Source organism: Nicotiana sylvestris, chromosome 10 (genome assembly GCF_000393655.2).
Source record: "Nicotiana sylvestris chromosome 10, ASM39365v2, whole genome shotgun sequence".
Classification (NCBI taxonomy): Eukaryota; Viridiplantae; Streptophyta; class Magnoliopsida; order Solanales; family Solanaceae; genus Nicotiana; species Nicotiana sylvestris.
This window is the reverse complement of record NC_091066.1, coordinates 6,284,879-6,297,269: the sequence shown is the minus strand read 5'-3', so window position 1 is coordinate 6,297,269 and position 12,391 is coordinate 6,284,879. Positions and strand designations below refer to the sequence as shown.

General features: G+C 34.6%; 1 protein-coding gene across 3 annotated transcripts; it reads right to left on the bottom strand.

Annotated features, from left to right (window-relative positions):
* Window positions 1-5,649: 5,649 nt before the first annotated feature.
* On the bottom strand, window positions 5,650-11,293 carry LOC104238822 (uncharacterized). 3 transcript variants are annotated; one of them, XM_070160307.1, is made up of 5 exons: window positions 8,910-11,293; window positions 8,135-8,804; window positions 7,283-7,352; window positions 6,147-6,427; window positions 5,650-6,032 (listed from the first exon to the last, which is right to left on the bottom strand). In XM_070160307.1, the coding sequence occupies exons 1-3, from the start codon at window positions 9,195-9,197 to the stop codon at window positions 7,333-7,335; spliced, it is 978 nt and encodes a 325-aa protein (XP_070016408.1). In that variant the 5' UTR covers window positions 9,198-11,293; the 3' UTR covers window positions 5,650-6,032; window positions 6,147-6,427; window positions 7,283-7,332. The 3 variants fall into 3 exon arrangements, with proteins under 3 accessions (XP_070016408.1, XP_070016409.1, XP_070016407.1); XM_070160308.1 differs by having other exon boundaries at window positions 6,147-6,398; XM_070160306.1 differs by having other exon boundaries at window positions 6,147-7,352; window positions 8,910-9,324; window positions 9,596-11,293.
* Between the last annotated feature and the right edge of the window lie 1,098 nt (window positions 11,294-12,391).

The window sequence follows — 12,391 nt, the reverse complement described above, 5'->3', positions numbered from 1 at the left end:
ATTGCCTTTTTTTTTTCTCTTAAAATTTTTATCCGGAGTCCAATATTCGTATCGATTAATTTAAATTTGCGGCAGTAAGGTTCATTAAAAGAAAATACTTTATATCTAAAAGCATGGAGGCCCGAAGAAATCATATTCATCTATTTTAACATTTTTACATTACTATACGTTTATTACCTAATTATTGTTATTGTTTATTTATTGCACTATTTTTACTGTTCTTGAGTCAAGCATTTTTCGATAATAACCTATCTACCTTCGCGAGGTAAGGGTAAGATCGTACACATTGTCCTTTCCCACTATAAAATTTCACTCAGACTAGTTATTGTTGTTGTTAGTTGTTTACTTTACTTTTATAAAAATTGATATATTTGTGATGTATCTCATTGAAATGATTGTTATTTTATGTACATATTTAACTTAGCATTGAAGTTTTTATTTCTTTCTTGAATATATCCAGTCAAATATTTATAACATATTAGGATGGAGGAAGTATAAATCACAACCTTTTTATTGCAATAGTGTTATTTTTTTGTTAGAATAAAATAATGTTTAGGTTAAAAAACAAATATTAAAAAATTATAAAACGGAAATAGACCCCCCAAAAGATCTCTAAGCAAATATAAAGTCCTCATATAATAATTTAAATAAAGCTAAGTCCAACAACAGTTCTCCTTTATGAATGTACATTTAATTTGATTTAATTTGATTACGTAGAGTGCACCTAATTCCCAAATTATTGTTTCTGCCCACAGCAATGGCAAGTTTTTGTATATTAAATGGAAAAAAAAATAAAAAAAGCAAAGAAAATAATAGAAGTGGTAAGCTGAGTAGATGGATAAAGTTTTGACAGTTCAACAAAGTTATGTCAAAGGTTGGATAAGATAAGTTATACCACAAAAGGTATTTGTTGTGGGACAAATATGATCTGTCCACTCTTAATTTGATGTTTCGGATTCAAACCATGAAAATGAATTTTTTTTTTGTTGATATAGAACGTTTTCTCCTTGAATGAGCTTTGCGCGGTAACAACAATAACATATTCAGTGTAATCTTATACGTGGGGTCTGAAAAAGGTAATGTCTACACAGACCTTATCTCACTTTTACCTTGTGAAAATATAGAGATTGTTCCGATAGACTGGATAATTGTTTCTGATAGACTAGATGACTTTTTCCGATAAACTGGACCGTGTACGTCGTGAATCCAAATTAATTGGGACCACAATACAATACCGAGCACCTAGTCCAAAAGAATTATGTAAGTTATGCAAAAGAAAAATATATTTCAATAGGAAGTCTTCTTTTTGATGAAAATAGCACGGGTTGTGAAGTTTTCGGACTGGTAATTGAAAAATAGTTAGCATTTGCAAAGTTATTGAGAAATAACCACTATTTTACTGCAACACAAAAAGTTCCAGCATAATATACTGGAGATTGGTGCACCTATGTATGAACTTCCAGTATATTATGCTGGAACTCCAATATATTATGTTGAAAGTTCACATGTAAAAAAATCGAACTTCAGTATATTATGCTGGAATATTTTTCGGATTTTGAACAGTGTTTCTTTCAGATTTATCTTTATATGAAAAGTGACTAAATTTCGGTTATTTTTAAAATTATGCCTCTTTTTCAATTACCACTTGTAAATCTGGCTATTTTTTAATTTCATACTCCCTTTTATTTAACATGTTTGTAGGATAACTTTTTAGAGTATTGGTTTTTTGGAGATTGAATTATTTCCTTTCATGTGGAAGCATTTTGGTTCCATAATGGTAATTCATATCTTGTTTCTAAATGCATTTTGTCCCTTTCCCCCTTTGTTTAGGGAAAGTGGGAAAAGGCAATGGTTTTCCATAGATCTCTTTATTTCCCTATCTCTCTTTATGCATTGCTTCACAAAGACACACAAGTCAATATCAAAGTAACGGTTAAGTTTTCTGCGTGTGACCTTTACGTCAGTAGTTCAAGCCGTAGAATCAGCCACTAATGCTTATATTAGGGTATGTTGCCTATATCACACCCCCTTAAGATATAGCTCTTAATCCAAACCTTGTGTTAACCCGAATGTTTTTCCACCGAGCTACGCTACATTCTTTTATATCTTTTTAGAACGAGTCCTAAACTTTTTCTTGGATATTTTGTATGATTATTTTGTTAAATAAAAATATTAAGGATTATAGTAGGATGGATATAATCCCTTCTTCATTAATAAGATGTCTCAAATTCGAACCTTCGGAATGAATAAAAATTTGTTGGGGAAAGTTTTTCCTTTTAAAAGGCTTTACGCACCGCGAATTCAGATTAATCAGGTTCCAATATGGATATCGAACATTGTTCGAAAAACCAATTTTTATGAAACAAGGATATAAAGCAACTAATTATTATTTTAATCATAATTTGTAAACGAAGATATTTATTAATATATAACGTTTGACTTGAACCGGTCCTTAAGAGTTACATTACGCAAAATTGAGTTGAAAATTATCAATAAAAGCAACTGATATTTTCTATCCATAATATTCTTAGTTAATTTATTTTTTGGTTTATTACTTTCTGCCTAACGAATTTGGATTCACGCTGGGAAGTCTCATTTGAAGGTAAAGTGCTCTTTATCAGAGACGATTCTACTTTTAAGGCATAAACCCGATACATGTAATTAAACATGGATGAATATGTTTATTTAAAGACAAATGAGAATAGACAAAATAGGCAAAATACTATATGTATGTTTATAATTAAATTTTACGTGATTTTAGCAGTAAAATTAAAGATGCATTATACATCTCTATCTCCAATTTTTTTTTTTCCTTTTCAATCCTAAACAAAGAAACATCAGCATATCTACCATTCTTGCACCGGCCTAGCTTGAGATTTTAGAAAGCTATTGATCCAATTAATGTGATATTAAAACATTGACCAAATTTAAGGACATAAGCTTGAATGTCAGTAGGCGTTTATTACAGTGGCGGATCTAGAGGGTAACGTGCGGGTTCCCGAGAACCCAGTAGCTTTTGCACGGTCGTTGTATATTGATTAAAAAATTTATTAAAATATTTATAAATATTTGATTGTGAACCCAATTGATAACTTGAGATCGTTATAGGAACCCATAAACTTTATAGTCTGGATACGCCTCTGATTTATTATATTGAATTTATCTGATAAGCGATAATTCCCAATTCAGAATAAAGAAACTTGCGTTGCTTGTTCAGATTAGGTAATTCGTTCTCTGCCTTTGTTTTTATTGATTTTATGCATGGGATTAGCTGCTTCAATGAGATTTTTTTATTTTCGTTGAGGGAAAAATTACCAAAAGTCTAATATTTCCTCACTCTCGGCACCACTAAAGTTTTTATTTGAAAGAAAAAAAGAAGAACATATATGCCAACTCACTTGATCTTTTAAGGTTTGTTAATTAGCTGATTACATACTTGAGGTTATCAGTTATGATATTGAAAAGTAAATATTAATTTGAGATACGAAATAAAACTTTATGACCCAATATTTCACAAATCCAAATTATGGTATAATTGATAATTAGTTAACGATTCTTACACGAATCAATCTTGAAGTATTTAACTGTAAAGACTAGTTTAGCAGACTTATGGGTTCTCCGTTGCGGAAACAGATTGGCAGCAATTACAACTTGTGTCACCTATCGTCGGGAATCCTCATAAGACGGATGAATTCTCTTATTTTTACGGCCTAAAAATTTAGTTGATACAGAAATTAATCTTTTGGTATGTAAAACCGAGTCGTTTCTAGTCTAGTGAAAAATCTCTCTTTTTCAATACCCATAGTAATATTTATATAGGCTAGAACTAAGGGACTAATTAGCATTCCTTATAGGTGGACCCAAAAATAGCAATTTTCCAACAAATCCAAACTTCCTGTGAAAACAAGAAACTTGGAACTTGATTAGTGTCAGATTTTTCCAAATTTTTGGAATGGTTCCATATTATTGGATTCAAGTGAAGTGGTCTTAACATTAGTTCCAATTTTGATGATCTCAGGCCTCTAACAAATGCCTAGAAAATTGGCTTCATCTGCAGCTATTCTTTTTTTTTTTTTGGGGGGGGGGGGGAGGGGGGGTTACATCTGCCGCTATAGTACAACTTTCCAATTTTATCCGATGTCCCCGAAGAATATAACTATTATATAACTTTCCAATTTTAATGGATTTTTCCGAAGGGTTGAATTTGACCTTTCTGGAATTCTTGGATACGTAAGCAATAATTTATTGTTCATGCCCAAACTGTTACATTTTACCTTTTTAGGTAGTCAATCTCTTCGATGAAGTTTGTCCTGCTCAGAGTTGACCTGTAACGATTCAGGTTCAACTATTAATGTATTACACTAATTGTTTTGGTTTAACTTTTGGATCCTCAACACTTTAATTTGACCGCTTGGGCTTTAATCCAAAATGTGCTTCAAAAATTGAATTCTCTCATTTCCTATTACAATGGGAATGTAAGGTTTTTCTATAAATCTGTTTCAATCTGAAATTTTAATATTTGTCATTGTAAGAATTCAAGTTAACCAATTTCCCAAGATTATTCGTTTAGTTTCCGGTGTAGGAAATTAATAGCTGCTCGTTACCACGGGATGTGGATTTAAAATCACTCGGTTAATTATCCAATAATAAACGATATATAAACTAACAATGCAAAAATATTGTAAAAATAGCATGGGCTAGCCAGTTTTCGGACTTGTCATTCAAAAATAGCCAATGTTCCAAGTCATTGCAAAACAGACACTATTTTGCTGCAATAGAGACCGGTCCAGCATATTATACTGAAGTTCGGTGCATCTGTGTATGAACTTCCAACATATTATGCTGGAACTCCAACACGCGAAAAGTTCCAGCATAATATACTGGAGATTCGAGCACCTATGTATAAACTTCCAGCTTATTATACTGGACCAATATACTTTGCTGGAACTCCATTATATTATGCTGGAGTTCCAGTGTACTTATGTCGGAACTCCAATAATATGCTGGAACTCCAGTATAATATACTGGAGTATTTTCCGAATTTTGAACAATATTTTCGTTCAGATTCATCTTTACATAAAAAGTGGCTAAATTTCGATTACTTTTGAAAGTGTGACTATTTTTAAATGATCGCTTATAAATCTCGCTATTTTTTTGAATTTCTCCCAAAAATATTTCGCCACTGTTATAGTGGTTAATCTGTTGTAACACATTACTACCTTATTTTTGAGGTTACAAACTCATGCATAAGGACGGATAGCCGAAAAATTATATTGTATATATAAAGCAAAATCTATTGTGTACCTCTATTTATTATATTTTGAATCCCCTTGACATAGCGCAAAAGCATAGCTCAGTGATCAAAGGGTTCAAAACTTTTGTAAGGTCACTGATTCTATTCCCACTAGCCATAGTATCTTTAAATTTTAACTTTTTTCTCTTTTAAATTCTTTTGTGGAAATCCTGCCTCCCAACTGCTCATGCATAAGATAGACAATAACCAGTAATTAGCTTTTAAATGACCTAATACCTAATAGTATATAAAATTTTGCAGAGTCAATGTATTTAAGTTAAACCCTAATTATCATATGGGGTTATTTCAAAAAGATAATTCAATCCAAAAAGAGCACCTCACAGGGAATGGACAGCTATAGGAATAACAATGAATGTATTCATTTCTTTCATATATAGGAGTCGTCTCTTATAACAAAATTACAAAAATGCTTAGAAACCACTTGGGAGTAGAAAATACTAGTCAAAAACATGAAGAATACAACAACAACAACAACAACAAAACCTAGTAAGTTTCCACAAGTGAGATCTAAGGAGAGTAGGACAGGCAGAGAGTCTATTTCCGATAGACCTTCGACTAGAGAGTAGATGAGAGTCTAAAACATGAAGAATGATCACAACAAATGGCTAATAAAACACTTCTTAGGGAGCAGGCAACTTTCTGGCTAATGTTATTTAGATAGTCTTCAATCTTCACTTGGTACAGAGCTTCAAATTTCAATTTCTTATCAAATGTGGGCCTGATATTCAAAAACGACACGTTTCAATCGTCTACAGACTAAAATTCGGTCTAATGTAGAATAATAGTTAATGAAAGTGCACCGCAAAATGGCATTTGAACTTGGCCAACTTACCCGATAAGACCAATAGAACGCGCCAGCACGAACAATCCTCTTAACTTAGGATCGGACAACAGAAGCAGCTTGTGAGCTCTGACTGACCAACTTTCATGTGACAGCCATAAAACCTTGAAGAGTTAGCAAAATGCATCTGCTAGCAATCTGACGATGAACCTGAAGCACAAGTGCTTTTTGTATTTACTGCTCCTTATGGCTGTTACGTCCTGCAGTGCTGCTTGCTGTCTGGGCTTGAATAACATACTCCCTCTGCAGATCGTTAAGTTTCTTCACCAATTCTTGGAAAGACAGGCGACAACCACATGAGTTGGACGAAACAGTAAAGTTGCATACCAGGTCAGTTGAGAAGATTGAAATCCCTTTGTCGAAAATTATAGTGCGAAAATAAGGTAAAATAGTTGCACAAGGAAAGCTTTAGTGCAGCAGCAAAGGTGAGTCAAAATTGCTTTAAGTCGTAGGTACTTATTAGTCACTTGTAAATGAAATGCACAGAACCCCATCACGGGAAAATATCAAAGTTCTTTCATGATTGTCTTATATGCATCTGAGAATGAAGTTTCTGGCAAAAGCTGCAGCTGTTTGCAGTAATATAGGACTTCAGATTCTACGATATGAAAACAAAATATAACAAACAACAAATACTGAAAAATCTTCACCCTATAAGGAAAATAGTGGACAATCAGGCAATACAAATTTAAAATGCAACTCAATTTGTACTACGTGTGAAACTTAGTTATTAGGATGTGTATTGGCTACTGAACATGTATATTTGAGTTTCATGCAATCCGTTTTTATAGGCAATCGGAGATGTTCCTAGCACATAGGCAAAATGGATCTTCTCTTCACTTCTGTTTGGTCCACAAGATAGCAAAGCATTCATCAGATCAGATGTTGTCATTGTCTTAATCTTCCATATACTCTCCGTCTTTAATAGTATAGGTTCTTGAAAATAAAATAATTACCACTGATATAGCTATAGTGATGTTTCAAGAAGAACTTTAGTCGTCAATCCAGGGGAATAACCTAAAGTTCTAGCAAACTTGCAGCACAACCGAAGCATACACAATGCTCCATCTTAGAAGTTAACATGAACAAATAATGAATTAAAAATGAGACTAACTAGACAGGCTTACCCATTGGCTCAGAGATCAAAATATTAGCTTTCTCCGGTAACTCTACATCTTCAACCTTTCCTTTGATTACCTAAACATCCATAGATGAAACATAAACAAAAAAACATAAGACGCACTACCAAGATGCTGTATGAATATGTTGGATAGCATTGGAAAAGACACCGGAAAAAACCAAGAGAACAATCAATAATTCAACACCTCCTCAATCCCATACTAAGTGGAGTCAGCTTAAACAAGTAAAAGAACACTTGCTGTAATTCTTTCATTCAGTAATGGATTTCCAGCAATCCGTTTTCTGGCATATTCGGCCATTTCAGAAGCTTCTATGGCATAAACATGCTTTGCCATGGTTGATATCGTTCATCAAAAAGCACAAGATGCATTGGTACAAACAGATCACCTGAGCTGCAAATAATGACTATGTTGCTCGGACTCTTCGAAAATGTCGCTGGATGTGTGTTGGATCCTCCACAAGTAATGCATTTTTGGAGGATCCGACACGGGTGCGGCAATATTTTGGAGAGTCCACGCAACATAGAATAATGACAAAACGCCACTACCAGCACCAACATCAACCACTATGCGACCCTCTAGAAAAATAGCCAGTAAGATCTAGTCTTCAAGCGTTGATTAGAAAGATGAGTGTCAGAAACCTCATGTAATTAACAACACAAATACTGGTTTAGAGTAGGCTTAGACATCATCCATATGATAGGACCAAGGGGCCAGAATTTAGCCATTGCGGTACCACGCCATAAGCATAAACTTGATTCCAAAAATTCTATGATCAAGTTTGGAGTAACTGATAGACTTGTCTTTGACAATTTAACCTGTAAAAGGAATTTCACGCACCTTCTCCAATATGTTCACCAATTGTTAAGTCCTCCCACAAGATTTCGTAATCCGGGCAGTCAGTATCTATGTCCACCTTATTAACATTACTACTGCTGGTGCTTCCGCAGCTACTAGTACTGCTTGTGCTGTTGACATCAAATGAAGTAAACCAGGATCCCGAAGCTTCATTGGTGGTTGTCCAGTTAGTATCAATAAACTGATTGTCTGGTTCTAATGCATTATAACTGTTAATGTAATTAAACTCATTTTCATGGTTATTGTTTAGCCAAGCCCGTACAAGTCTCGTACTCTCTGTCTCTGACACATCTCGATTGTTGCCTTTCCATGGCCATGGTAAGCTCTTCTTCGCCATCCACGCCTCTGCCTTCAAGGTGATAGCCTTACAAATCCCTTGTTTTCCCTCACTCTCATCCCCAGAATAGCTTGAGAGTTTCCCCGGAGAATGTTCCTCTTTTGCAAGAATAGAGAATAATCCAATGGGAGAAGGGTGAAAATCTCCCAAACGCGTACTCGCTCCAATGGAATTTGCATCCTCCCTATGATCTGAGAGAGCAGCACCAGAAAATGCATGGCTAAAGTAATGACTATCTCCCCTTCCACCTTCATAAAGCACGCTGCTCTCTCCTGTCTTAATTTTTGACTTAACCTTGTCGCTCACCTTTGAGGCCTGTTATGAGATATCGTCATATTATCATATGCCTACCCTTGTATACAGACAGTAAAGAGAACAAAAAGAAAACCAGGCAACTATCCAAACAAAGTGAGTACTAACCAAATTAGAAATTTTGGAGGCAATGGTAACTTGCAGGGGCTGCTGGGGATCAAGTCCATGTTTGGAAGAAGCAAGGGTTCTGGCTCTAAATCTTGCATCAGGTTCCAATTGCCTCACTTCCATCGATGCAAACCCTGTTTCCTGGAAATCCCTCACATTACTCGCTACAGAAATAACACCGACAAAAGTACCTTCATCATCATAAAAAGGGCTAGTCGTAACCATGATTACAAATCTATCTCCTTGCTTATTCTTAACTGGAAACTGTCCAGTCCAACTCTCACCCATTTTTACCGCTAGGTCTATAATGTTAGCAGCATCACCATAATCCTGAGCATCAGCTAAGAGCTCAATGGTATCTTGTCCAAGAGCTTCTTCAGCAGAATAACCATATAGTCGTTCAGCAGATTGATTCCTGTGCAACAATGGCTCAAATTACACTCCTAAATTAATAACATTGAAAAACATGACAAACACCAATCAAGGTCCATCAATGGCTCAACTTACACTCCTATGTTACATTGAACAAACGTGACAAACAGCAATCATAGTCTAACTAAAAAGCAAACTCAGCTAATTAAAGACACAAACTCAATCTCTCCCAGCCACTTCTTTTCTCTCCCAATCCAAATGAATAAAAGAAAAATGAAAAGGCAAAAGATACGAAATCTACTTCAATTACTCACCAGTAATTTATACGATAGTTGACATCAAATACATGCAATGTGTTGGGATCGAAATAACATGGTGCATGCGGAAACTAACAATAACAAGCTTGGTGGACGATAAATCAGATGACAAAAGAAAAATATACTAAACTAAGCATAATAGTTTATAATGATTTGGTTAATTGATCTACATATGATAAAACTAATATAAAAGAAGAAAAACTATCGAGAGAAAAATCTCCCCCTAAACAAAACTCTTTAATGACTACATTGTGGATATTTTTGTTGTCCTCTTGTGAGAAGTAGAGATCCTTAATTTATAGATGTGCAAAACTTGTCTTCCAAGAAAAGGATAAGACATATTAAGGAGATCTAATCCTTTTAGGAGTCTTTTTCCATTCCTTCAAGAAAGAGAGTCCTAATAGATTAGAAATTCAGGGCAAATCCTAACAATCTCCCCTTGGCTTGAATTTTCTTGACAAGGTTGATTCACGTTCTTCACATAATCTTCATCACTGCTGCTTGTCATGATTAAAAATCGGTAAAGGTTGAAAATCTTGGTATTGATTAAAAGAAGCTCAAGTATGGGTTAAAAGGAACCCACGTGTTAAGAATAAACATGGGGTAAAAGAAGCTCATGCATTAAAAAGAAGCGTGAGTTAAAACTGACATTGGAACTCATGCGTTACAAGTAGGCATGACTTAAAACTGGCATTGGTTAAAAGTGCCAAAATATGGGTTAAAAGGAGAGATGTAGCCGCACGCGTTTTGAATACAATTGTGATTGTAAATTTATCTCCACATGTAGTATGTTGAATAAATCTTCATTATCGTCCTGTCTAAACACGCATTGAATTTGTCTTCAACCTCGTTCAACCGTTGACTCTGAATCATTGGCTCTGATATCACTTGTTGAGATCGAAATAACATGGTGCATGCGAAAACTAACAATAACAAGCTTGGTGGACGATAAATCAGACGACAAAAGAAAAATATACTAAACTAAGCATAATAATTTATAATGGTTTGGTTAATTGATCTACATATGATAAAACTAATATAAAAGAAAGAAAAACTATCGAGAGAAAAATCTCCCGCTAAACAAGATACTTAATTTATACATGTGCAAAACTTGTCTTCCAAGAAAAGATGACATATTAAGGAGATCTAATCCTTTTAGGAGTCTTTTTCCATTCCTTCAAGAAAGAAAGTCCTAATAGATTAGAAATTCAGGCAAATCCTAACACAATGTTTGTCCCATTGAATCTAATATATTCAAATAGTGTCTATCAGTAAACTTCACTGCAGCATGGCCATCAGTACTACTCTCTCTTTCCAATGGTGACAAATGCCTGAAATAAGTTGACCTGTGATCGTACAACTCTAACGAGGCAGCGGCAGCACCACCATCAAAACCACCACCAGCCCTACAACGAGGCGGCTGTTGTGACCTGTAATCGTAAGTAATCATGAGCTTAGACATCTCCTGCTTCAATTGAGCATGATCTGCCTCCAGTTCTTGGATCTTCTTTAGCAGTTCCTCAGCTGGTGAAGTTGGTCCTTGAGCTGATACTGTTGTACTATCCATTTCAATCCAATATTCCAAGATCGATCAAACCCCACTTCAGATTCAACCAGTTTGATTTTCTTTCTGAGAAAAACTAATCGGATGTATCAATGACTAATTTATTGTTAGGTATTAGCCTTATCTGAGAAGAACTGGGAATAGAAATTAGGAAAGTAGAGCTCATATTAGGTCTTTTTCGAGGAGCCACGTGGCATGATACAGGTGGCATGTTATAATCAAATTTGGACGTATATATAGATTACATTTACATTTACATTTACAACTAAAATAAATAAGAAGGAACGGTGGAGATTAGATATTTGGAGACTTTAAACATGGGTCAATAATTTTACTATATAATTAAAAATGATCACTGTACACTGAGGTCTCCCGGAAACAGTCTCTCTGCCCCTCGTGGTAGAGGTAAGGTCTGCGTACATATTACCCTCCCCAGACCCCACTTGTGAGATTACACTGACTTCTTCTGCTGCAACCAAATACCATTGAGGTGAACAATGAGCAATATATTATGAATTTTGTATTCATGTATAAAAAAAAAAATCTTGATTAATTACTAGACAACACAGATAGCTTGACTACCGGTTCGTCAATACATTTCCGAAGACGAGTTGTGGATTAATTACTAACTAGTTGTATTTACAACTTTATTAGATTAGATATCTGAAATTCGAACCGATTCACTCAATTTTGGATTTTAGATATTTGGATTGGATTTCGAATTATATTTATTAAAATTTTAGATATTCGAATCGGATTCGGATTGGTATAATTTTAACCCGATCCGATCCAATCCGAAATTATTAAGGCATGTAGAAATACTAAACTTTAATTTCGGATAGTTAGTAGTTCTTTTACATCTTTCTCCTAGTTATTACCTTTACAATTGCTGGATTTAGCTATATTGGCACCATAGTACCCTCATAATTGCAGAAACATCAATTTTTTTGCTGTATTGCCTCTTTTACAAAAGAAATATCCGCATGAGTTTGCAACTTTGAGACATAACAACTCGAACATCTAGAGAAATATTTTCTTAGGATGCAATGCTGATAAAAGAGATGAAAAACAAAGAGATGTTTGTATTAGCACAGAACATAGAAGAAGCAGATAAGGCAGATGCATTATCCGATTAGATTAGCAATAACCTTAATAATACGTATAATCCGATCCAGAATCCGAAATATTGATACGATCCAAACTTTAAAATCCAATCCGATCTGATATTA